Source organism: Ranitomeya variabilis, chromosome 2 (genome assembly GCF_051348905.1).
Source record: "Ranitomeya variabilis isolate aRanVar5 chromosome 2, aRanVar5.hap1, whole genome shotgun sequence".
Lineage (NCBI taxonomy): Eukaryota > Metazoa > Chordata > Amphibia > Anura > Dendrobatidae > Ranitomeya > Ranitomeya variabilis.
In genome coordinates this window covers 1079326269-1079352660 of record NC_135233.1, presented here as the reverse complement: position 1 = coordinate 1079352660, position 26392 = coordinate 1079326269, and the positions used below count along the sequence as shown (strand labels likewise).

The 26392-nt window shown below is 43.3% G+C and overlaps 1 protein-coding gene across 1 annotated transcript in view; it reads left to right on the top strand.

Annotated features, from left to right (window-relative positions):
* Window positions 1–1937: 1937 nt before the first annotated feature.
* The window catches only part of LOC143808715 (cytochrome P450 2K1-like), a 31794-nt gene continuing 7339 nt past the window's right edge, over window positions 1938–26392 (top strand). Inside the window, exons 1-7 of the mRNA XM_077291646.1 lie at window positions 1938–2074; window positions 9139–9312; window positions 9926–10088; window positions 10745–10894; window positions 11519–11679; window positions 19553–19729; window positions 20539–20680. Coding sequence (XP_077147761.1) covers window positions 9142–9312; window positions 9926–10088; window positions 10745–10894; window positions 11519–11679; window positions 19553–19729; window positions 20539–20680 — 964 coding nt within the window. The 5' untranslated portion in view covers window positions 1938–2074; window positions 9139–9141. The remainder of the gene's footprint in view (window positions 2075–9138; window positions 9313–9925; window positions 10089–10744; window positions 10895–11518; window positions 11680–19552; window positions 19730–20538; window positions 20681–26392) is intronic.

Sequence of the window (26392 nt, the reverse complement as noted above, 5' to 3'; positions counted from 1 at the left end):
GACGTCACGGGAGGCAGGAGACGCGCGCATTTTAAAATTACGTCACGGCTTGTGATTGGTTGCGTGCCGCCCATGTGACCGCGACGCGACCAATCACAGCAAGCCGTGACGTAATTTCAGGTCCTGAATGCAGAATTAGGCATTCAGGACCTGAAATTACGTCACGGCTTGCTGTGATTGGTCACGTCGCGGTCACATGGGCGGCACGCAACCAATCACAAGCCGTGACGTAATTTTAAAATGCGCGCGTTTCCTGCCTCCCGTGACGTCATGGCTTGTGATTGGTCGCGTCGCCCATGTGACCGCGACGCGACCAATCACAAGCCGGAACGTAATTTTAAAATCCTGAATGCCTAGAATTAGGCATTCAGGACCTGAAAATTACGTCACGGCTTGCTGTGATTGGTCGCGTCGCGGCCACATGGGCGGCACGCGACCAATTACAAGCCGTGACATCACGGGAGGAGGGAAACGCGTGCATTTTAAGCAAACAACGCTGCCGGTTCCCTCGGTGAGGTCCAGGCTGCGTCGGAGAGGTGAGTATAGCAATATTTTTTATTTTAATTCTTTCTTTTACACATTAATGTTGTTTCCATACCGATACCCGATACCACAAAAGTATCGGATCTCGGTATCGGAATTCCGATACCCGCAAGTATCGGCCGATACCCGATACTTGCGGTATCGGAATGCTCAACACTAGTTATCAGTCATTGTACAGGAGGAGGAGGTGAGCTTAGTCAGTGGCCAGTGTGAAAATGTAAACATTCATTCATTGCCAATCTTTTAAAGACCAGGGAATTTTTCATGTTTGCGCTTTCATTTTTTTACACCTTCTTTTGGAAAAAAAATTCACAATATCGTAAAAAAAAAGTTATGCTTTGTGTCATCATTTTCCGAGACCCATAATATTTGTATTTTCCTGATAATAAAAATGAGGAACAGTGGGATTTTTGCGTGGTGAGCACACCCTTACTCATATACATGCCATGAAAGTTTACTTTTTTTGGTAACCGCACAAAAGGATATGAAGTATGCAAAATAGGGGGCAGGTCAGTGAAGGATCAGTGGCCTGTCATAAGCCCATACAGATGTGTATGTGAACAGAGCACCATATAAAGCCCTGCTCAAATCCCCACCAACAGCCCTGCCCACAGGCCGCCCTTGAGCAAGAGAAACTCATTAACTGAAGAGTGAAAAAAAAGATTAAACAATAACTACAAGACAGATTCCATCAACCAAGGTATCATTCTAATCAGTATAATGGCACCAACCTGACACTGCCTGTATTTTACTCAGCAAAATCCTGCTGACAGGTTCCCTTTAAGCAATGTTGTGAAGAAGAGCTTGGCAAAATTTCTACAGATGAAGGTGGGAAATTGATAAATTCATGTAGAAAATCCCTACTTCAAACTATTGCATCTATAGGGTGTTTCTACAATCTATAGATTTATAGAGTGTAATTAATTTTTCACTCACAACTTCTGCATTTTGGACTACATTTTTTTTTTTACTAAATAATGGCAGAGTGTAATTTGTCATGTCTTGTTGTTGATGTTACATTGGATTTATCTATTTTTAAGACCCAATACTTTTTTTGTTGTTATAACTTGATATATTAAAATGTAGAATTCAGACCGGGTGTACTTAGTTTTCCTCATGACTGTATCGTAGGGGGCCAACATTCTTTAATCCCTGTTCTTTATGCAGCAAGATAATTTGGTGATAAATCCAGCTACACACAAGCACAAAAATATATCTACTTATATCAAGAATAAGAAAAACAATACATAGTGACACAATGGGGATAATATGCAGATTTAATAAGGTTTGCATATGTGAAGTGTGACTTTTTTTTTATTGGGCCATGATTTCTCACGCAGGTTGAGTTTTCCACAGTTAGAAAAGTGAGACTTTTTAATGGGTTGGACGATCACTGACTTGTGGGCGAGTCTCGTCAGCTGCTCTCGGGATTACTAGGTTTAAAGCTCATATTTACCTGCGAGGACGGAAGAGACGAGTCCGACCGGTCCATGGTGTCATCTCCACGATAACAACTCACTGCAGAAAGAAGGTATGTTCTCTATTCTATATACTAACTGCATATCAGAGTGATTACAAGCCGTAGGAACTTGCTTTGTAAAACTGTGCATGGATTGCAGTAAAATCACAGATGTTACACCGAATTAAAGGAATATTCCCATCTCCTACACATAATATATACAATTATGCATATTCACAGGATCTGCTATTTCATGGGCTGTTATACAATGTACTAGATGGTGGCCCAATTCTAACGCATCGGGTATTCTAGAATATGTATGTAGTTTATTTATGAAGATTTAAGAATAATGCAATGAATACACAGGATTCGGTGGGTATAAAGCACAGCCCACGCAATATATAACACAGCCCAAGTAGTATATAACACAGCCCACATAGTATATAGCACAGCCCACGTAGTATATAGCACAGCCCATGCAGTATATAACACAGCCCACGTAGTATATAGCACAGCCCAGATAGTATATAACACAGCCCATGTAGTATATAACACAGCCCTGTAGTATATAACAGCCATGTAGTATATAACACAGCCCACATAGTATATAAGACAGCCCACGCAGTATATAGCACAGCCCACATAGTATATAGCACAGCCCATGCAGTATATAGCACAGCCTATGTAGTATATAACACAGCCCACACAGTATATAGCACAGCCCACGTAGTATATAACACAGCCACATAGTATATAACACAGCCACGTAGTATATAACACAGCCCACATAGTATATAGCACAGCCCACATAGTATATAGCACAATCCACGCAGTATATAACACAGCCCACATAGTATATAACACAGCCACGTAATATATAGCAGTGTGGGCACCATATCTCTGTTAAAAAAGAATTAAAATAAAAAATAGTTATATACTCACCTTCCGGCGGCCCCCAGATCCAGCCCACGCCTTTAGCGATGTTCCCGAAAGGTCCGTTCCCAGTGATGATTTGCGTCAATGACCCGTGATGATGTAGCGTGGTCATTACCGCAAAGCATTACTAGGACCGGAGCATCGCGAAGAGAAGGAAAAGCTGCCGGGGACGCCGGAAGGTGAGAATATCACGATTTTTTTTTTTATTATTTTTAACATTATATCTTATTAATATTGATGCTGCATGGGCAGCATCAATAGTAAAAAGTGAAGCGGTGTTTAAATCCCGCCCCAATATCGCCGATTGGTCACACCCAGCCGGGCGCGACCAATCAACGACACGGGATTTCCCTTACAGACAAACAGACAAACACATCAAAATGGACCTTAGACGATTATATATAGAGATAATACTGTATACCGTACATTACATGTACATATGTGAATACACCCCTCACATTTTTGTAGATATTTTATTATATCTTTTCATGGGGCAGGCAACACTGAAGATGTGACACTTTGATATAATGTAAAGTATTCAGTGGACAGCTTTTATTACAGTGTAAATGTTGTGTGCCTGCTAAATAACTAAACACACCGCCATTAATGTCTAAACTGCTGGCAGAACAAGTGAGTATACCCCTAAGTGAAAATGACCAAATCGTGCTCAAAGTGTCAATATTTTGTATGGCCACCATTATTATCAATCTTTTGCCTTAACTCTCTTGGGTATAGAGATCACTAGAGCTTCACTGGTGGCTGCTGAAATCTTCTTCCACTCCTCCATGACGACATCACTAAGATGGTGGATGCTAGAGACCATGCGCTCCTCCACCTTCCTTTTGAAGATGCCCCACAACTGCTCAATAGGGTTTCGATCTGGAGACATGCTCGGCCAGTCCAGCACCTTTTATTCTCAGTTTCTTTAATAAGGCAGTGGTCATCTTGGAGGTGTGTTTGGGGTCATTGGAATACTGCCCTGGGCCCAGTTTCTGAAGGGAGGGGATCATGCTCTTCTTCAGTTTATCACAGTAGATGTTGGCATTCATGGGTCCTTCAATGAACTATAGCTACCCACAGCTGGCAGCACTCATGCAGCCACAAACCATGACCTTCCTACCACCATACTTGACTATAGGCTTGGTACACTTGTCTTTGTACTCCTCACCTGGTTGCAACCACACACGCTTGATACCGTCTGAACCAAATAAGTTTATTTTGGTCTCATCAGACCACAGGAAATGGTTCCAGTAATCCATGTCCTTAGTCTGCTTGTCTTCAGCAAAGTGTTTGTGGCTTTCTTGTGCATCATCTTTAGAAGAAGTTTTCTTCTGGAAAGACAACCAGCACGCCAATTTGATGCAGTGTGCGGTGTATGGTCTGAGCACTGACAGCACTGTCCACCCCTGTAACCTTTACAGCAATACTGGCAGCACTTACACATCTCTTTTGAAAAGACAACCTCGGGATATTATGCTGAGCACATGCACTCAACTACTTTGTGGTTGACCATGGCGAGGCCAGTTCTGAGTGGAACCTGTCTTGTTAAACCGCTGTATGGTCTTTGTCACCATGCTGCAATTCAGTTTCAGGGGGCTGGCAAACTTCTTATATCCTAGGCCTTCTTGATGTAGAGCAACTATTTTTTTTCAGATCCTTAGAGAGATTGTTGCCATGAAGTGCAATGTTGAACTTCCAGTGACTAGAATCATAGAGTGTGAAAGTAATAGCACCAAATTTACCACACCTGTTTCCCAGTCACACCTGAGACCTTGTAATACTAATGAGTCACGTGACACCGGAGAGATAATATGGCTAATTGGGCTTAATTTGTCAATTTTCACCTGGAGGTGTACTTACTCTTGTTGCCAGCGATTTTATTATTAATGGCTGTGTGTTGAGCTATTTAGAAGGCACCAAATTTACACTGCTATACAAGCTGTTATACAAGCTGAACACTGACTACCTTACATTGTATCAAAGTGTTGTCCCATGAAAATACATGATAAAATATTTACAAAAATGTGAGGGCTGCACTCACTTTTGTGATGTACTATATGTGGGTTCCATCAATGGGATATGCAACTATCTAAAAAAAGCCACTTCACCGTCATTGAAGAAGTGATCAGACTTCAAATTGCCTGGTATTAAAAACCTTGGGATGCAATCCATATCACAACCTCATGTAAATATTAAGCTCTTATCCTAAGTCTTAGGGTACTGTCACACAGTGCCATTTTGATCGCTACGACGGCACGATCCGTGACGTCGCAGCGATCGTATGATTATCGCTCCAGCGTCGTAGACTGCGGTCGCACGTTGCAATCACGGCGCTGGAGCGATGCCGAAGTCCCCGGGTAACCAGGGTAAACATTGGGTTACTAAGCGCAGGGCCGCTGTGCTCGCTTTCTGGCTGGCCGGCGCTCACAGTGCAGAGAAGCTGAGACGCCGGAGGACAGACACCGGAATGTGAGTATGTACTGTTTGTTTTTTTTACGTTTACGCTGGTAACCAGGGTAAACATCGGGTTACTAAGCGCGGCCCTGCGCTTAGTTACCCGATGTTTACCCTGGTTACAAGCGAACACATCGCTGGATCGCTGTCACACACAACGATCCAGCGATGTCAGCGGGTGATCAAGCGACGAAAGAAAGTTCCATACGATCTGCTACGACGTGCGATTCTCAGCAGGGTCCCTGATCGCTGCTGCGTGTCAGACACTGCAATATCGTAACGATATCGCTAGAACGTCACGAATCGTACCGTCGTAGCGATCAAAATGGCACTGTGTGACAGTACCCTTATGCTCATTAAAGGGTCAATATTGACTTTTAGGATTGCTACTTCCAGTAGGTGGCACTAGTGTTCAAGTCTCTTCCTCTTCGAAGAGGCAATTTGCATTTATCTTGAACTTCTCCCAACAGAGTATCAAAAAAATCATGTTTGTTAAAGCTGGTCACTAATCTTGGAATATATTAAGTCAAAATAGTAATAATACATCTGTACATATCAGTTATATTGTAAAACCTTCAGCTTATGCCTTTTGAGGTCGTCTATTGAGGATTTTGGCCTGTGTTTAGAATGATTTTCCATTTGTAGAAGCCATCCTGTTTTCAACTTCAGCTTTTTTTTTACAGATGGTGTTATGTTTGTATCAAGAATTTGTTGAAATTTAATTTAATCCATTTTTCCCTCCACCCATGAAATATTCCCTGTGTCATTGGCTGCATCACAATCCCAAAGCATGATTAATCTACCTCCATGCTTAATGTTTGGCGAGATGTTATTTTCCTAAAATTCTGTGCCCTTTTTTCTCCACACATACCTTTGATCATTGTGGCCAAATCATTTTTTAATCTCATCAGTCCACAAGATTAGATTGCAAAGTGCATTATGCTAGTTTACATGTTCTTTTGCATACTTCTGATGCTGAATTTTATAGCGAGGACTCAGGAGAGGTTTTCTTCTGATCACTCTTCCATGAAGGACATATTTGTGCAGGTGTCTCTGAATAGTAGAACAATGTACCACAACTCCAGAGTCTGCTAAAGCTTTCTGAATGTCTTTTGCAGTCAAACAGGGTTTTGATTGTTGTCTCTAGCAATCCTACTGGCAGATCTCATTAAAATTTTGCTTGGTCTTCTAGACCTTATCTTGACATCCACTGTTCATATTAACTGTGATTGCATAAATTACATTTTGAACTGAGGAAAGGACAACTTGAAAACAGTTTGCTAGCCTTCTCCTGCTTTGGGGGCTTCCATCATTTTCAGAATGCTAGGCAGCTGCTTAGAAGAACCCATGGCTCTTGTTTTTTAGCACAATGTTAGAGGAGGCTGGGTTTTTATAAAGCTGGGAAATCTAGATCACCAGGTCTTTCCTAATGATGATAGTGAACAAGCTATAACCCTAATAGGCTAATTAAGGTGTGCAGCCTTGGTCAAAGTTATCTGAGCCCTCAAATCTCCAACGGTGCCCAAACTTTTGCGTACATCCATTTTCCTGTTGGTAATTTTTAAAATGTAAAAAATTACAATAATTTTTCATTACATAAAATACAAAGGAAATTTGTCATCTCTAACTTTAGCCCTTTTAGAGATCAATTCATTTTCAACTTGCTTAACTGTTCACAATATCAGCAATTTTGACCAGTGGTGCCCAAACTTTTACATGCCACTGAGTGGCTCTCAATGGTAATTGTTAGAAAGCTACTGAGTGTTCTGTAATCTAAAGACAATAAACATCTAAAACAACAGCAAAAAAATAATAGAACAACAAAGGGTAAGCTGAAAACGCACACGCCCAGTCGTGATTATGTCATAAGTGGACCTTGCAGATGTGGTTCAATATACAACTGTGTTTTTCCATACTTTTCTTCTTGTCTCCACACACACACACAAGTTATGTGTAGAGATGACCAGTTTTCAAAATAAAATTTGAATTACCGATATTTTTTTGGGAGATGTTTATGATTTTTGTCTCTACATGTGACCACTAGTGTTGAGCATTCCGATGCTGCAAGTATCGGGTATCGGCCGATACTTGCTGTATCGGAATTCCGATACCGGGATTCCGATACTCTTGTGGTATCGGGTATCGGGTATCGCAACAACATTAATGTTAAAATGTGTAAAAGAGAGAATTAAAATAAAAAATATCGCTATACTCACCTCTCCGACGCAGCCGGGACTTCAGCGAGGGAACCGGCAGCGTTGTTTGTTTAAAATTTGCGCTATTACTTGGTTACGTGAATTCCCGGCTTGTGATTGGTCAGGTCGGCCATGTTGCCGGGACGCGGACCAATCACAGCAAGCCGTGACGAAATTACGTCACGGCTTGCTGTGATTGGTCCGCGTCCCGGCAATATGGCCGCCCTGACCAATCACAAGCCGTGACGTCACGGGAGGCTGGACACGCGCCCATTTTAAAATGAGCGCGTCCAGCCTCCCGGCTTGTGATTGGTTGACCGCGGCGCAACCAATCACAAGCCGTGACGTCACGGGAGGCTGGACACGCGCCCATTTTAAAATGAGCGCGTCCAGCCTCCCGGCTTGTGATTGGTTGACCGCGGCGCAACCAATCACAAGCCGTGACGTCACGGGAGGCTGGACACGCGCCCATTTTAAAATGAGCGCGTCCAGCCTCCCGGCTTGTGATTGGTTGACCGCGGCGCAACCAATCACAAGCCGTGACGTCACGGGAGGCTGGACACGCGCCCATTTTAAAATGAGCGCGTGTCCAGCCTCCCGTGACGTCACGGCTTATGATTGGTCAGGGCGGCCATATTGCCGGGACGCGGACCAATCACAGCAAGCCGTGACGTAATTTCGTCACGGCTTGCTGTGATTGGTCCGCGTCCCGGCAACATGGCCGACCTGACCAATCACAAGCCGGGAATTCACGTAACCAAGTAATAGCGCGAATTTTAAACAAACAACGCTGCCGGTTCCCTCGCTGAAGTCCCGGCTGCGTCGGAGAGGTGAGTATAGCGATATTTTTTATTTTAATTCTTTCTTTTACACATTTATATGGTTCCCAGGGCCTGAAGGAGAGTTTCCTCTCCTTCAGACCCTGGGAACCATCAGGAATACCGTCCGATACATGAGTCCCATTGACTTGTATTGGTATCGGGTATCGGTATCGGATTGGATCCGATATTTTGCCGGTATCGGCCGATACTTTCCGATACCGATACTTTCAAGTATCGGACGGTATCGCTCAACACTAGTGACCACTAGTGATGAGTGAGTGTGCTCGCTACTCGGGTTTTCTGAGCATGCTCGTGTGTTCTCCGAGCATCTTGAGCATGCTCGTAGATTATGTTTGTGTACCCACAGCTGCTAGACAGCCTGAATACATGTGGGGATGGCCTGTTTGTTAGGGAATCCCTGCATGTGTTCGGCTGTCTAGGAGCCGCAAATCATGCAGCTGCAGGGACACACACATAATCTACGAGCACGCCCAAGATGCTCGGAGAACACACGAGCATGCTCAGAAAACCCGAGTATCGAGCACACTCGCTCATCACTAGTGACCACCCAAGCATTGTTTTGGAAATGTTGGTCTTTTGGGATTTCTTTGTAACATGCAGAGATATTGCATTTGATTTGTATTAGGGACATTTAAGTTTTTAAGGAAATTCACTGAAATCTACACCAGTGCCAGGATTCCCTCATGATGCATGGTTTGCTTACTTACAGAACATGGACCTGATCACTCTTCTTCTGGCCTTAGCTGTTATCCTGTATTTGGGCTTTGTCTTTAACAAAAACAAAGCCCGTTACAGCAATTTCCCCCCTGGACCAACCCCTCTACCAATCATTGGAAATGCGCTGTCCCTGGACCTCTCAAAGCCTCACAGAGCTTTTTTGGAGGTAAGATAGAATGATTCTACAGAAAGGAAACATAATTCCTACAGGTGGCGGCTTCCATAAGAATCATTATGTAAGATGGGATTTTTGCACGCATATCATTCCACCACTGGATTCCAGCACAGGGGTTAGAGGCCATGACTTGTTATTTGCGCTTTTTTTTTAAAGTCACTTTTATTCTATTTTTGTCTTCTGGTATTTACCATCATTTTTAGTGCAAATGGTTCATGAATTTGGTGCAGAGTCAAAGCTATTTTTTTCCTGACACTTATTATTTTTGTGACTTTATGACTTTTGAGTTTTAGTGCAGAAAACCACACCACGGGATTGAAATTGCACCAAAAATTTTTGCTACTTTTTAAAAAGTCACCATCGATGAATCAGTCAAAAACATCTGGAATCGCTAGAATCTGCCAACTAAGAGTAAAAATAGAAAAAAGAGATGAACACATTTAAAATAGACTTATAAAAGGCAAAAAATAGAATAATGATATGGGTGTAAAAGAAGGCGCAAAATACAAAACTAGACAAAAAAAGCGCAAAGGCAAGTATGAGTCGGGAACAGAAGGTTCTGACAATATTACATGTAATGAATGATCTCACTCTTTTTTCACAGCTATCGAAGACTTACGGCACAGTCTTCAGCGTGCAGATCGGCTTTGGTAAGCTAGTGGTCCTGTGTGGTTACGAAACCATCAAAGATGCTCTGGTCAACCACGCGGATGAATTCTCTGACCGACCAAAAATAGAACTGTTCTCTACAACGACAAAGGACCACGGTAACTGTTGTATATTCTTTGCAACAAAGTATATTTTGTACTCTTTTGGAACATTTTCAACACCATCTCAATTTTGTGGCCAATAAAAGGGGTTATCCTGGACTGTACTGATCAGTTATCCATCAATATTAGATTAGGTCCAACATTGGGCACCCCCAATGATCAACTGTTCTGGATTCTCACTGCAGCTGGATATACAAAGAATACAGAACTGGGAGAGTCCATCTCCATAGTGACTGATCTAGGGTTCAGAAGCTAAGCTCCAGTTGAAATGAATGGGAGGTGAGCTGCATATTCCAATAATATAATATGTAAGGGAGAGCTGTAGTTATTCCATGTCTTCACACACAAGATAGAGCTGGTAGATTGAGACAGACCTGTCAATCAATTGCTGTCTGGTGGGGAGAAGCTAGGAAGGAGCATCAATTGGATTATCTTCGTCTTCGTCAAGCTTGAGAAAGGCTGGTCACAAACGAAATGTTGCCACACCTTATAGGCTTAGAAAGACCACTTTTTTTCATCATTTATTGGAGTGCTGTCTCCTTTTTTCTTATCTATCTATCTATCTATCTATCTATCTATCTATCTATCATCTATCTATCTATCCATCCATCATGCTTTGTACAGCACACACTGCTCTCTCTCGCTTCTTTCAGGCCTTATCTTTGCTAATGGAGAGAACTGGAAAGTGATGAGAAGATTTACTCTTTCCACATTACGAGATTATGGAATGGGGAAGAAGGGAATAGAACACAAGATCATGGACGAAGCAAGTAGTTTAGTTCAGGCATTTAAAGCGTTTGAAGGTAAGAATCTAAGAGCCGCGTCCGAGCTTATGTGATCTTTATCTGATTGGTGAAACCTTCCCAATGTGTAAAATGGTGTGGTGGCCATTATATATGCATTTGGGGGCTTTGCCTCAATCTCTCTAAAAACAGGATTCAGAAGTACCTCTGATGGGGCCATAGATTGCAATGACACCAAGGAGTTCAAGTGAAAACTATTTGTGTCTTTTTTAATCTGACAGCATCCAACATATTAGAATCAGCAAAGGAACGTAGCAGACATAAAAATGATGGACATTTCCAGAAAAAGAGAAACACAAACAGAGTTTGTATCATTGCAGTCTATGGCCCCATCAGAGGTTCATTTGAATTTCATTTTTAGAGCAAAACACAATGCAAAAATGAACAATGTTTGGCATTTCCTGCCATTTCGAATGTGTCAAAACAAGACCAGGAAGCAGAGACAAGATGGAACTTTGTAAGGACCGCAGGCCATCGGCGAGTCGCCTTTTAATATCTGTACTCGTCTGGACAACCCCTTTATTAATTAAAGCCATTGTTTAAATTCAGAAGTAGAAATTTGCAGTTCTTTTCCCTTGTTATTGTAAGTTATGATTTTTTTATTCCGTTTTCTGTTTGTTTTAGGAAAACCCTTTGATAACCTGAAAATAATCAACACTGCGGTGGCCAATATCATCGTATCCACGGTCATTGGTGTTCGATATGACTATGAAGATCCCACTATAACGAAGCTCATCAGTCTAATTAATGAAAATATCAGACTACTAGGAACTCCATTGGTCAGGGTGAGTGATCCTTATGGTGACTAACCAGTTCCTGAATCCATTCCCTGCCAACGACCAGGCACGGTATGAATTCATACTTTCAGTTGACCCAATGGGATTTATAGTGCTGATGTTTTTTAATATTACTTGCTAGACTTTTAAGGTGTTATCAGTAAAACTGTTAGTTGAGAGCAGGTAAAATAAAGTAAATTTTATAAAGTTTGACAGCATGACATGATGTACCGAATGTAATTTAACGTGGTTGTCCTAACAAGGTTTCAGTGCACACATATATTTATATATACAGATTATATTTCTATATATTTCATTTAATCATCTGTTAATTCTAATATAAGTAGTCCAGTAGGTGGTCCTATAAACAGCTTGAGAAAGGCCTGCATAGTGAAATAGTGGCATTTTGTACATATATGCTCTACGTGGTGTGCAAGATATCTATTCAGAAAGCAATATGATCGGCCACTGAACTCAAATGAAGAACAAACAGAGGTGTAACAGAACTAAAAGGAAACTATCATGTCCCCAAACATTATTAACCTGCAAATATAGGGTAAATCTGCAGGCTTATAGCATTACATTGCTGTCTTGCTACAGAATTGAAAGTGCAGCTACAGGGAGAAAATTAACTTTATTTCAACTTGGAGCCGCCGGCTTTCCGTCATAGAGCCATGCCCAAAGCTATTGTTGTCACCACTCAGCAGCTAAAAGCACATCAAGTACTTTGATTGACAGTTTGCTCCACCGCATATATGTACAGAGCGAACTGTCAATCAAAGTGCAAGAGAGGACTTACTGTATAGCCGCTGCTCACACATTATAGTGATCAGTGCTGTGAGCAATGACGGAAGCCTCTCTGGCACACCTCAATAACTGCAAGCTGGCGGCTCTCGGTAGGCGTTCATTTTCTCCTGTTAGCCACATTTTCAGTAAAGCAGCCAGATGATCTTGTAACGTTATTAACCTGCAAATTAACCCTGTAATCCAGTATCTGCAGTTAACTAGCAATTGTGGACATGAAAGGTTGCCTTTAGTTAATAGTTCTGATGAATATTTTCCCCCAACTATAATTATACAATCTGCTCAGTGCTTATTGCCAATAGGACTATTTTTAACTTTAAAAATGTCACTAGGTTCAGCTAATTTCCAAAAATTCAACACATATGTATATTACCACAATCACACCCCACTGTTTGAGAGTTGGCAATCTTTACAAACCCCTGTTGTTTGGTACATTGAATAAAGATATACTGTACTTTACATCTGTCAAGAAGAGATGGTGCAAATTGACTCACAGGACCTGGTCCAGTGGTCATGTCAGTAATCTGTGGCTACAAGACGGAAGCTCAGTCCGGAAGCCGCCTCTCACTTGATGACATCAGCAGTTTTTCGCATGATTAGCTGACCAAACGTGTGCCAAGCCATGATGATGATGTTCTGCCTTGCTGGTTAATTAAAGAGGTAGGGCATATGCCAACAAGTAAGAGTCAGGTGACCAGATGACTGACGTGGCCGCTGTTCTCTGGTAGATTGATTCCCACATCTCTACAAACTTGCCCTTGCACCAGAGGCTTAGCTAGGGTTTTGGTTCGGGGGGGCCGAAGCTTCTGAGTGGGCCCCTAACCAGGTAACCTTGATTACAACTGGGTGACGCACCCTAATAGTGGAGGAGAACCTCAGCAGATGACCGTGCTATTACTGAAGATAATCTCTATATACAGACCAACATGGATATTACCGCCATATGGTCAGTGGTAGATACCAGCCCTACAGAACATATAAAAGATCACTGCACAGTTACAGATAATGTCTTACCACTGAAGTTCTTTCTGATGGATTCGTCACTTTTTACGTCTTTTCCATCTGACCCAAACAACAACTTTTTCCAGCCACGTCTCGGCTGCAGAGAAAACATCAAAGACACTCCCTCTACAGATCCCCTAGACACAGTATGATGTTCTTTTATACAGCAGTATAATGCCCCCTCACTGTATAGTACCACCCACACAGTATACTGGCCCCTTAGTAGCCCCTAAACTGTTTGATGGCTCCAACACTGTAAGATGACCCCCTCACTGTAATCTCCACACTGTAATAATAATATAATAATATTTTTTATTTATATAGCGCCAACATATTCCGCAGCGCTTTACAACTTATAGAGGGGACTTGTACAGACAATAGACATTACAGCATAACAGAAATCACAGTTCAAAACAGATACCAGGAGGAATGAGGGCCCTGCTCGCAAGCTTACAAACTATGAGGAAAAGGGGAGACACGAGAGGTGGATGGTAACAATTGCTTTAGTTATTTGGACCAGCCATAGTGTAAGGCTCGGGTGTTCATGTAAAGCTGCATGAACCAGTTAACAGCCTAAGTATGTAGCAGTACAGACACAGAGGGCGATTAACTGCATAAAGTGTATGAGAACATGATGCAGGGAACCTGATTGTGTGTTGTTGTTTTTTTTTTTTTTTTTTTTTTTCTATTTTTAATAGGCCACACAGGGATAGTTAGGTTAATGTGTTGAGGCGGTAGGCCAGTCTGAACAAATGCATTTTTAGGGCACGCTTAAAACTGTGGGGATTGGGGATTAATCGTATTAACCTAGGTAGTGCATTCCAAAGAATCGGCTCAGCACGTGTAAAGTCTTGGAGACGGGAGTGGGAGATTCTGATTATTGAGGATGCTAACCTCAGGTCATTAGCGGAGCGGAGGGCACGGGTAGGGTGGTAGACTGAGACAAGAGAGGAGATGTAGGGTGGTGCTGAGCCATGGAGTGCTTTGTGGATGAGGGTAGTAGTTTTGTACTGGATTCTGGAGTGGATGGGTAGCCAGAGTAATGACTGGCACAAGGTAGAGGCATCGGTGTAACGGTTGGTGAGGAATATGATCCTGGCAGCAGCATTCAGGACAGATTGGAGCGGGGAGAGTTTGGTAAGAGGGAGGCTGATTAGTAGAGAGTTACAATAGTCCAGACAAGAATGAATAAGTGAGACAGTAAGAGTTTTTGCAGAGTCGAAAGTAAGAAAAGGGCGAATTCTAGAAATGTTTTTGAGATGAAGATAAGAAGAGCGAGCCAGTGATCGGATGTGGGGGGTGAATGAAAGCTCGGAATCAAGGATGACCCCAAGGCAGCGGGCATGTTGCTTGGGAGTAATGGTGGAACCGCACATGGAGATGGCAATGTCAGGCAAAGGTAGGTTAGTAGAGGGAGAGAACACGAGGAGTTCAGTTTTTGACAGGTTCAGTTTCAGATAGAGGGAGGACATGATGTTAGAGACAGCGGTAAGACAATCACTGGTGTTTTCTAAGAAGGTCGGAGTGAAAGCAGGAGAAGAGGTGTATAATTGGGTGTCGTCAGCATAGAGATGGTACTGGAAATCAAATCTACTGATTGTTTGTCCAATAGGGGCAGTATACAAAGAGAAGAGGAGGGGGCCTAGGACTGATCCTTGAGGAACCCCAACAGTAAGGGGAAGGGGAGAGGAGGAGGAACCAGCAAAAGATATAGTGAAGGATCGGTCAGAGAGATAGGAGGAGAACCAAGAGAGAACGGTGTCCTTGATGCCGATGGAGCGGAGCATAGCGAGGAGGAGCTGATGATCCACAATGTCGAATGCTGCGGAAAGATCTAAGAGAATTAGCATGGAGTAGTGACCATTAGATTTAGCTGTTAGTAGGTCATTAGAAACTTTATTGAGGGCAGTTTCAGTAGAGTGTAAAGAGCGGAAGCCAGATTGAAGAGGTTCGAGAAGAGAGTTGTCTGAGAGATAGCGGGTAAGACGGGAGTGGACCAGGCATTCGAGGAGTTTAGAGATGAAGGGAAGATTAGAGACAGGTCTATAATTAGCGGCACAGTTTTGGTCGAGGGAAGGTTTTTTAAGTAATGGATGTATGATGGCATGCTTAAATGAGGAGGGAAAAATACCGGAAGTGAGGGAAAGGTTGAATATTTTTGTTATGTGAGAGGTGACAGCCGGGGAAAGGGACTGGAGGAGATGTGACGGAATGGGGTCACTGGTGCAAGTGGTCGGGCGAGAAGATGCAAGGAGCCTGCTTACTTCTTCTTCAGTAACTGGTTCAAAGTCAGAGAGTGAACTAGATGCAGTGGGGGAGGGAGGACAGTGCCTGGTATGAAGAGATTTGGAGATGATTTCCTCGACCATTGAATGTGGTCAATTTTTTCTTTGAAGTAATTGGCCAGATCGTCAGTGCGGAGATCTGTGGTTGGGGCCTGCTCTCTTGGGTTGAGTAGGGACTGGAAAGTGTCGAAGAGACGTTTAGGGTTATTAGACAGTGAGGTGATGAGGGTGTTGAAATAGGTTTGTTTGGAGAGGTGAAGGGCAGAGTTGTATGTTTTTAGCATGAACTTATAATGGATGAAATCTTCGGGTAGATTAGATTTTCTCCACAGACGTTCGGCGCACCTGGAGTATCGCTGCAGGAAACGTGTTTGCAGCGTGTGCCACGGTTGTCGCCGTCTGTGTCGACTTGCTCTATGTATAGGAGGAGCAGCTTCATCCAGGGCACTTTGCAGGGTTTCATTGTAATGGTTCAGAGCAGAATCAGGACATGAGATGGAGGAGATTGGGGCCAATGAGGACTGCAAGTTCTTCATAAGTTTCTGGGTGTTAATGGCCTGTATGTTTCTATAAGTGTGGAAAGCAGGGGTGACCTGAGCGGGATGGCAGTTCTTGATAGAGAATGAAAGAAGGTTGTGGTCAGAGAGTGGGAGAGGGGTGTTTGTGAAATCATCCACTGAGCAAAGTCGGGAGAAGACCAAGTCAAGGGAGTTTCCATCTTCATGCGTTGGAGAGTTAGTATGCTGCGAGAGGCCGAAAGAGGAGGTTAGAGATAAAAGGTGAGAAGCAGACATGGAGAGGGGAGAAGCAATGGGGATGTTGAAATCACCCATGATAAGGGTGGGGGTGTCACAGGAGAGAAAGTGTGGAAGCCAGGTGGCAAAATGATCCAGGAACTGATGAGAGGGGCCAGGAGGACGATACACCACCGCCACTCGCATGGAGAAGGGGAAGTAGAGTCTGACAGCATGGACCTCAAAGGAAGGGAATACAAGTGAGGGTACTTGGGGGATAACTTGGAAGGTACATTTGGGTGAAAGGAGCAGCCCAATGCCTCCACCTGCTCTATTGTCTGATCTTGGGGTATGAGAAAAGTGTAGTACACCATAGGAGAGAGCAGCAGCAGCGGTGGTGTCTGACTGCTGGATCCAGGTTTCAGTAAGAGCCAGGAGATTAAGAGCCTTAGAAAGGAAGAAGTCATGGATGAAGGAGAGTTTATTACACACAGAGCGAGAATTCCAGAGAGCACAATTGAAAGAGACAGAAGGCATGCATGGAATATTAATAAGGTTAGAGGGGTTTCTGGGTGTAGCAGTTGGGAGGTTTGACTGGCTATAACATGGGGGGCCGGGATTTGGAGAGATGTCTCCAGCGACTGGGAGAAGGAGGATAGAAAGAGAGAGCAGATGGTTAAGTGATTTGTGAGAGCGTCTTTTGTGTTGGATGGTGGGACTGAATGGATCTGCGCTGTTAAGCAATGTGAACAGAGCATGAGTGCTATACACAGGAGAGGCAAGGACAGAGGGGACGATATGGATGGAGTTTAAAGAGGATGGCCCCCTAGATAGCCTCCATATAGTATAATGCACCAGATAGTCCTCAATATAGTATAACGCACTCTCCATAGGCCTACTCTATATTGTATAATGCACCCCCATAGGCATACTTTTTAGCATAAGGCAGCTCACAAAGGCAGACCCTGTAGTATAAGGCAGCACCCCCATAGGCAGATCCTCTATTATAAGGCAGCACCCCATAGGCAGACCCTGTAGTATAAGATAGCACCCCATAGGCAGATACTGTAGTATAAGGCACCCCCCAGGCCGACTCTGTAGTATAAGGCAGTACCCCCACATAGGCAAACTCTGTTGTATAAGGCAGCACACACTCCCACAGGCAGACTCTGTAGTATAAGATGCACCCCCCACAGCCAGACTCTGTAGTATAAGGCAGCACACCCCCCACAGGCAGACTCTGTAGTATAAGGCAGCACCCCCCACAGGCATACTCTGCAGCATAAGGCATCACGCCCCCAGGCAGACTCTGTAGTATAAGTCAGCACTCCCACACCCCCACAGGCAGACTCTGTAGTATAAGGCACCACTCCCCCAGGCAGATTCTGTAGTATAATGTAGCACCCCACCCCACAGGCAGCCTCTATAAAGAAAAATAATTAATAAATAAATACTCGCCTCTCTCCTTCTTGGTTCCTGCTCTGCTCCCTGCTCCTGCTCCCCTCCGGACCACGGACGTCGGGCAATGATATAATTGCGCCCGCTGTCAGTGTCGGCATTGGTAACATCTGACGCTGACAGGGGGATGATGGGAGAAGGAGTGTGTTAGGAGTCGATTTCCCACCGCTGCACAGGGGTAATCTTGAACCAGGTCTGCTGCGGTCTCTCGTTCTCCTCCAGCTGCAGTGGAGCCTGCTCAGCAGAGATGTCGGTCCCAGCGTCTGGCTCAAGCTGATACTATGCGCTTGGTTACTGCTGCCTTTCCAGGCTCCAGGCTCTGCCTTTGTAGCCAGTACTGATCAGCAGTGAGCAGACGTTTCAGAGACTATGTCCTGCTTTTCCCATACTGAGCATGCCCACAGGATGACCTCCCATTGGAGGACAGGGGTCACACGCTCAGGTCCTGTAGCAGCTCCTTTTGAACCACTAGGAAGGTCCTTGAGTGCTACAGCTTTAAAAGGTTTGCATGGCCCCACGGCCATGAGCTAGTATATACTTGATATGTGTGTGTGCAGATGAATGTCTGTCGATGGATGAAAGCTCCTTACTCATTCCTATTCCTTGTGTTGATGACTGCTCGCGAATGGTGGAAGCTACCTAGTGCCCGACAGTACTACCTGCACAATAAGCACACGTTTCAGTATCTATTTGCAGTGCCCGTCTTTACGGCATCGTGCGCAATCAGTGCACTTTCCTGACAGCCTGTCAGAGTAGGGTGGGAATTCCCGCTTGGACTCAGCATCTGACTCAGGGTGTCCTCAGGCGCGGGCTCAAAAGCCACCGAGTGTCAGAGCGGGTCCAATCACCAGTTTAGTGGGGGTGATTCATTGGGATCCCACTTGTGTTTTTCAGCTGCACCCTGTGACTGCTAAGAGGGCGCAGCATAATTACGGTGACTCTGTGAAGCAACAGAGTTCGCTTCCATTCACACTGGGTGAGGTCTAACCCACGTGTGAGCAAGCGTCCATCCGCCATTACTCAGCAGTAGGTGCCATCTCTGCACAGTGGACCCCGGACTGCAAACGCACCTCATATTCTTTAATATTATTATTTGGTGCATTCCGCCAGTCCTAACAGCGTAGCGCTCCTTCTTTCATCAATGCGGTCAGCTGCATAGGCTAGATGCTGATACAGCTGACCATGCAATGACAGACAGGGGGCTCACTGCTGGTACTGGGCCCCCCGCCTGCTCTGGGGCCCCATAGCGGACGGCGGCAAAGCAGGGAGATCAATTCTCCCTGCTCTGCTGCAGAATGTAACTGTATCGGTGCGCTGTGCACGCCAATACAGTTTGCAGTAGCGTAGCTCCAGGTGGGCCCCCTCTGAGCACGGGGCCCAGGGGGATGGTCCCCTCTGCCCCCCCCCCCGGTAGCTACGCTACTGCATTGCACAGTAAATATAGTCACTTTTTTTTAAAATCCTCTAGTTCTATCATGAACAGTACATTTATGTAAGTAATACTTTTCTTTTTTCTTTTTTTTTTAATTGTATTCTGTCATATTTAAATTTAATATAATGAAATTTCATGGAGATAGTTTTTTCTCACCTTCTATAAAGCTGTACAATAGTTATCCACATCTGATTCATTGGATGCCCGGACCACACAAGAAAGTATTTGTGAACATGAAAGAGATGCACGATTTCATAAGAGCAACATTTACGAAACAGAAGAAGGAGCTGGATGTCAATGACCAGAGGAACCTGGTTGACGCCTACCTTGCCAAGCAACAAGAGGTAAAAACTAGATTTCAACAGCTATAACCGATACTTGACAAAATCAGAATGTCCTAACTTCTGCCACCGATATACCACCTCTAGATGATAAAGAGGTAGACTCGCTTTGTGCCTTCACTGTTAGCCATATTGGCTTTATCAATCCTTCATTAATTTGGACTACCCCAGGAAGAGGTTAATTTTTAGTTTTCATGGTCAAATACACTTTGCAGTAGGGGGAGTGAGCCTGGAATTCAATGTTGCTCTTTCCTTCCCTTTTGATGCTCGTTGTTCCAATACCTCAGTAGGATTCTTCACATTTTTTGAATTTTGCAAATATTCCAACATAAAGACTTTTGTTTATAGAGACAATATGGGAAATTACATATTGGACTTTGTAGGTGATTTGTGACACAGAACTTGTGTTACCTTTTTATGATATTTTTGTCTATGTTTGCATTTACATTAAATAAAAATATTTGGTTGTTTAATTTTCCTTACTCAGGTTGTGGTACTCGGAGCCCTTGATTGCTACATTTTTGTTAGGACAAAAAAATCCTTAATCTTTAAATGTATAAAATAAACAGAATAAAATTGTCTTCGATGCTTCACAGTCTTCAGGGTCTTCTACTCTTCTCACAGTCTTGTAGAAACTTTGTAGGGAGCAAAAAGGGCAATTTTTCCCTGTCAGCCTGAAGCTAGGTTTATGAGAGAAGGGTGGTCGGACCCTCTACAATCAAACTTTAGTGAATGTTAATGTTCCACAGTAAACCTTTTAAAAGTTAAATTTTATTTAAAGAATGTGCTTTTTATGGTTGTTTTTGTTTTAGGGAAAGTCAGAACATACACAGTATTTCCACGATGAGAACTTGATTGCCCTTGTGGAAAATCTCTTCACTGCTGGAATGGAAACCACCTCAACTACACTGAGATGGGGTCTTCTGCTCATGATGAAATATCCAGAAATTCAAAGTAAGAACTCTAAGGCAAGACTTTGTAGTTTTAAAATGGTCTCCTTGGTTGTCGATGAAGGCCATGTACTGTTCATCATTAGAGATGAGCGAACAAATGGATGTCCATGTTCATCTGGTTCGGGCGGCCTATTTTTTCTTTTCTTTTATAAAGTTTGATCCTTGAGACGAACTTGACCTAAACTTGACCCCGGAACCTGAACCTCATATGCAGGTGATTCTCACAAAAATAGAATATCACCAAAAAGTTAATTTATTTCAGTTTTCCAATACAAAAAGTGAAACTCAAATATTATATAGAGTCAATACAAAGAGAGTGATCTACAGTATTTCAAATGTTTATTTCTGTTAATGTTGATGAATATGGCTTACAGCCAATAAAACCCAAAAGTCATTATCTCAGTAAATTCAAATAATAAACAAAACACATCTGCAAAGGATTACTAAGCATTTAAAAAGGTCCCCTAGTCTGTTTCAGTAGACTCCACAATCATGGGGAAGACTGCTGACTTTACAGATATCCAGAAGGAATTCATTGACATACTCCACAAGGAGGGTAAGCCAAAAAGGTCATTGCTAAAGAAGCCGGCTGTTCACAGAGGGCTGTATCCAAGCATATTAATGCAAAGTTGAATGGAAGGAAAAAGTGTGGTAGAAAAAGGTGCACAAGCAACAGGGATAAAAACAACCTTGAAAGGATTGTTAAGAAAAGTCCATTCAAAAATTTGGGGGTGATTCACAAGGAATGGACTGCTGATGAAGTAATTGCTTCAAGAGCCACCACACACTGACTTATACAGGACATGGGCTCAAGTGTCACATTCCTTGTGTCAAGCCACTCATGACCAATAGACAATGCCAGAGACATCTTACCTGAGCCAAGGAGAAAAAGAACTGGACTGTTGTTCAGTGGTCCTAGCTTTTGTTTTCAGATGAAAGAATATGGAGCATTTCATTTGGAAATCAAGGTTGCAGGGTCTGGAGGAAGAGTGGAGAGGCCACAATCCAAGCTGTTGAAGGTCTAGTGTGAATTTCTAGTGACAAACATATATAAATTCCCTTAAAAGACTCAATTTATTGATTAAATATTTAAAAATACCACTTCCCAGTGAGAACAGACAAAATATATAAATATATAGGAAATATCAGTATAGGTGCACCTGCCTAGATAAATAACCCTACAATGGCCTACTGCCCCTGCCTGACAGTGGAGGTTGGCACCCTGATAGCAGTTTTGGCGCCCCCACTCCGCGACGGCTGTCCCCTGCTGGCCCTTTTAATACCCTGCCAGCTGAAAAGGGGGGAAAACAATAAGCAATAAAAAGAGATGAAGGAAGAACAAATAGGTAAGTATTCAGGTGCACACTATAACAATTAACCAGCTCCCTGTTTTTAATTTCCAATGAGGACACTCTACCAAGATGACAAAGTCACTTGTGGATCTTTAGGTACAATTGTCCTTGTGCATACTTGCAACACATCAACAAAAATCAAAGAATGTGACCTCAACAGGAAACAGATATAGATGACCTAATTCAGTCCGGATATAAAATTTTAGCATGCCAACACTGTCTGGCAAAGGATATTTCGATTGACCACCACTGCATATGAGATAAAGTGCATATAGTGCATATGGAGTAAAGTGCACAAGATGAACAAACACTATACAATAAATGTCTACTGGAAGCAGCGATGTAGTGACACCTATATATATAAAATCACATGCAGGTGCAAATCATAGTTGATAGCCATTGATCAGTGTTGGTATAAATACACAATGTGCTAGACCAAACAATTCATTTAAGGTACTAGCACAGGCAGCCAGTGAAAAAAATATTCTCCACTAGGGAGACACTTAGCTGTCCGTATAACGCCCCGACGCGTTTCCCCGTCATACGGTTCCTCAGGGAGCAGACACAGATATGCTGGACCGATAGTCAATGATGCAGGTGCCCTAATAATTTTATTAGGGCACCTGCATCATTGACTATCGGTCCAGCATATCTGTGTCTGCTCCCTGAGGAACCGTATGACGGGGAAACGCGTCGGGGCGTTATACGGACAGCTAAGTGTCTCCCTAGTGGAGAATATTTTTTTCACTGGCTGCCTGTGCTAGTACCTTAAATGAATTGTTTGGTCTAGCACATTGTGTATTTATACCAACACTGATCAATGGCTATCAACTATGATTTGCACCTGCATGTGATTTTATATATATAGGTGTCACTACATCGCTGCTTCCAGTAGACATTTATTGTATAGTGTTTGTTCATCTTGTGCACTTTACTCCATATGCACTATATGCACTTTATCTCATATGCAGTGGTGGTCAATCGAAATATCCTTTGCCAGACAGTGTTGGCATGCTAAAATTTTATATCCGGACTGAATTAGGTCATCTATATCTGTTTCCATCTCCCTGTTGAGGTCACATTCTTTGATTTTTGTTGATGTGTTGCAAGTATGCACAAGGACAATTGTACCTAAAGATCCACAAGTGACTTTGTCATCTTGGTAGAGTGTCCTCATTGGAAATTAAAAACAGGGAGCTGGTTAATTGTTATAGTGTGCACCTGAATACTTACCTATTTGTTCTTCCTTCATCTCTTTTTATTGCTTATTGTTTTCCCCCCTTTTCAGCTGGCAGGGTATTAAAAGGGCCAGCAGGGGACAGCCGTCGCGGAGTGGGGGCGCCAAAACTGCTATCAGGGTGCCAACCTCCACTGTCAGGCAGGGGCAGTAGGCCATTGTAGGGTTATTTATCTAGGCAGGTGCACCTATACTGATATTTCCTATATATTTATATATTTTGTCTGTTCTCACTGGGAAGTGGTATTTTTAAATATTTAATCAATAAATTGAGTCTTTTAAGGGAATTTATATATGTTTGTCACTAGATATTCCTTTCCGATATATATTTCTTTTTTCTATGTTTCTACCTAGTGTGAATTTCCCACAATCATTGATGGTTTGGGGAGCCATGTGATCTGCTGGTGTAGGTCCATTGTGTTTTATCAAAACCAAGGTCAGCGCAGCTGTCTACCAGGAAATGTTAGAGCACTTCATGATTCCCTCTGCCGACAAGATTTTTGGAGATGGAAATTTAATTCTCCAGCAGGACATGGCACCTGTCCTCACTGCCAAAACCACCAATACCTGGTTTACAAACAACAGTATCACTGTGCTTGATTGGTTAGCAAACTCCCCTGACCTTAACCCTATAGAGAATCTATGGAGTATTGTCAAGAGGAAGATGAGAATACCATAAAGCAGACACTGGCACACTACTATTGCACAAGTCCAGGTAGGAGGGGTGCAGAGGAGTGGTAATGTAACATGGAAAGCAAAAAGAGAAAAAGGACCACTCCAAAATACCGCACACCACTAATGAATATAAATATAAAAAGGCAAACTTTTATTGATACAGCAATTTAAAAACATCTAAAAACTCCCGCCATCACCCAGAGGATCCCGCAAGAAATAACAGAGGTCAGAAAATGCATATCTTAGACCCGGGGGGCTTACTAGCTATTTATGTAATCATATAGGAGGTCACATGGTATATAGTTATTTTGCATTATACTCTGTCATATTACAAAATGTCTAAGATATGCATTTTCTGACCTCTGTTATTTCTGGCGGGATCATCTGAGTGATGGTGGGAATTTTTAGATGTTTTAAAATTGCTGTATCAATAAAAGTTTGCCTTTTATATTTATACTAGATTGTGGCCCGATTCTAACGCATCGGGTATTCTAGAATATGCATGTCCCCGTAGTATATGGACTAAGTGGGGCCCATTATACTGTATGGAGGACTAAGTGGGGCCCATTATACTGTATGGAGGACTAAGTGGGGCCCATTATACTGTATGGGGGGACTAAGTGGGGCCCATTATACTGTATGGGGGGACTAAGTGGGGCCCATTATACTGTATGGAGGACTAAGTGGGGCCCATTATACTGTATGGAGGACTAAGTGGGGCCCATTATACTGTATGGAGGACTAAGTGGGGCCCATTATACTGTATGGGGGGACTAAGTGGGGCCCATTATACTGTATGGAGGACTAAGTGGGGCCCATTATACTGTATGGAGGACTAAGTGGGGCCCATTATACTGTATGGAGGACTAAGTGGGGCCCATTATACTGTATGGAGGACTAAGTGGGGCCCATTATTATTTCCAGGACAGACAGACAGACAGACAGACAGAAAGACAGACAGACAGACAGACAGACAGACAGAAAGACAGACAGACGGAAAAACCCTTAGACAATTATATATATAGATAGATTCATTAGTGGTGTGCGGTATTTTGGAGTGGTCCTTTTTCTCTTTCTGCTTTCCAAGAGGAAGATGAGAGACACCAGACCCAACAAAGCAGACGAGCTGAAGGCTGCTATCAAAGCAACCTGGGCTTCCATAGCACCTCAGCAGTGCCACAGACTGATCACCTCCATGTCACGCCGCCAACATTTCGGATTTTAAAATCATTTTTCAAGCTGATGTTATAATTCTAATTTACTAAGATAATGACTTTGGGTTTTCATTGGTTGTAAGCCATAATCATCAACATTAACAGACATAAATACTTGAAATAGATCACTCTGTTTGTAACGTCTATATATAATATATGAATTTCAATTTTTTATTTAATAACTGAAATAAATTAGCCTATTTGATATTTTAATTTTGTGAGAATCACCTGAAAATCAATGGGAACCTGAATTTTAGAGCTGTAAAATGGCTACAAAATGGTCGAAATAATGGTTAGGGGGCTCCAAAGGGTAACAAAATGTAATAGATCGTCGCTCCCTGACATCACTGCACCAGCTCACTATAACAGGTGAGGTGGAACCATGATCCGCGGAGAGCTTGGAGGGGCATGACTAGACGAGCACATAACTCTTCACTAGAGGCCTTAATGGTAGGGTTAGACATGGCACCCGATGGACACCAGGTGTTACTCAAGAACAGACCATGGATGCACGGCAGCTGGCCCCCAAGAGACAGGTAGCTGGAACAGCTCAGTAGGAAAGTATGGCTGATATATAGACAGGCACTGCAGGTGCATGCAGGTGTGGCTGATATATAGACTTGTACGGCAGGTGCATGCAGATTGGCACGGCAGGTTAAGGCAGGTTCCGGATGAAATACAGACTGGCAAGGCTGGTATTAGCAAGTAGGTTAGGGATGTATGGACAGAGACTAGCAGAAATAGCAGGAGCTTGCAGAAAGACACCTGAGAACTAGCAAGCGTGTTGGAACAGACTAACAATGTTGCACAGGCACCTATATATAGGAGGAGGTGCCTTAAACACTTAAGGTGCTGCCCCTTTTAAGAAGGAGGGAGAGCTCCCTAAGCATAATGCCTGGGGATATGTGTGCCATCTGCAGATGGGGAAAGAAGAGGGGGAACAGGACAGGGTTGCCGCGGCGGTGAGTGTGTCGGTGTTCCTGCTGGGTGAGAGGGGCAGCATGCTGGGATATCGGCGCTACACTCACTAAACACAAGGTTTATTGCCCTTCCTCTCTTGAGTTGGTAGAAGCATTCACACCCTCCTCCCAAAAGTAACTGTTCATTGGTGGAGGTGTATCCTCAGTTCCAACCCATCACCTGTGACTACATGTGAGTCATCCTTTGGTGACTGCTCCCCTGGGTCTACTATCTTTATCCACACAATGGGACTAGTGTCTGGGAGAACAATGACT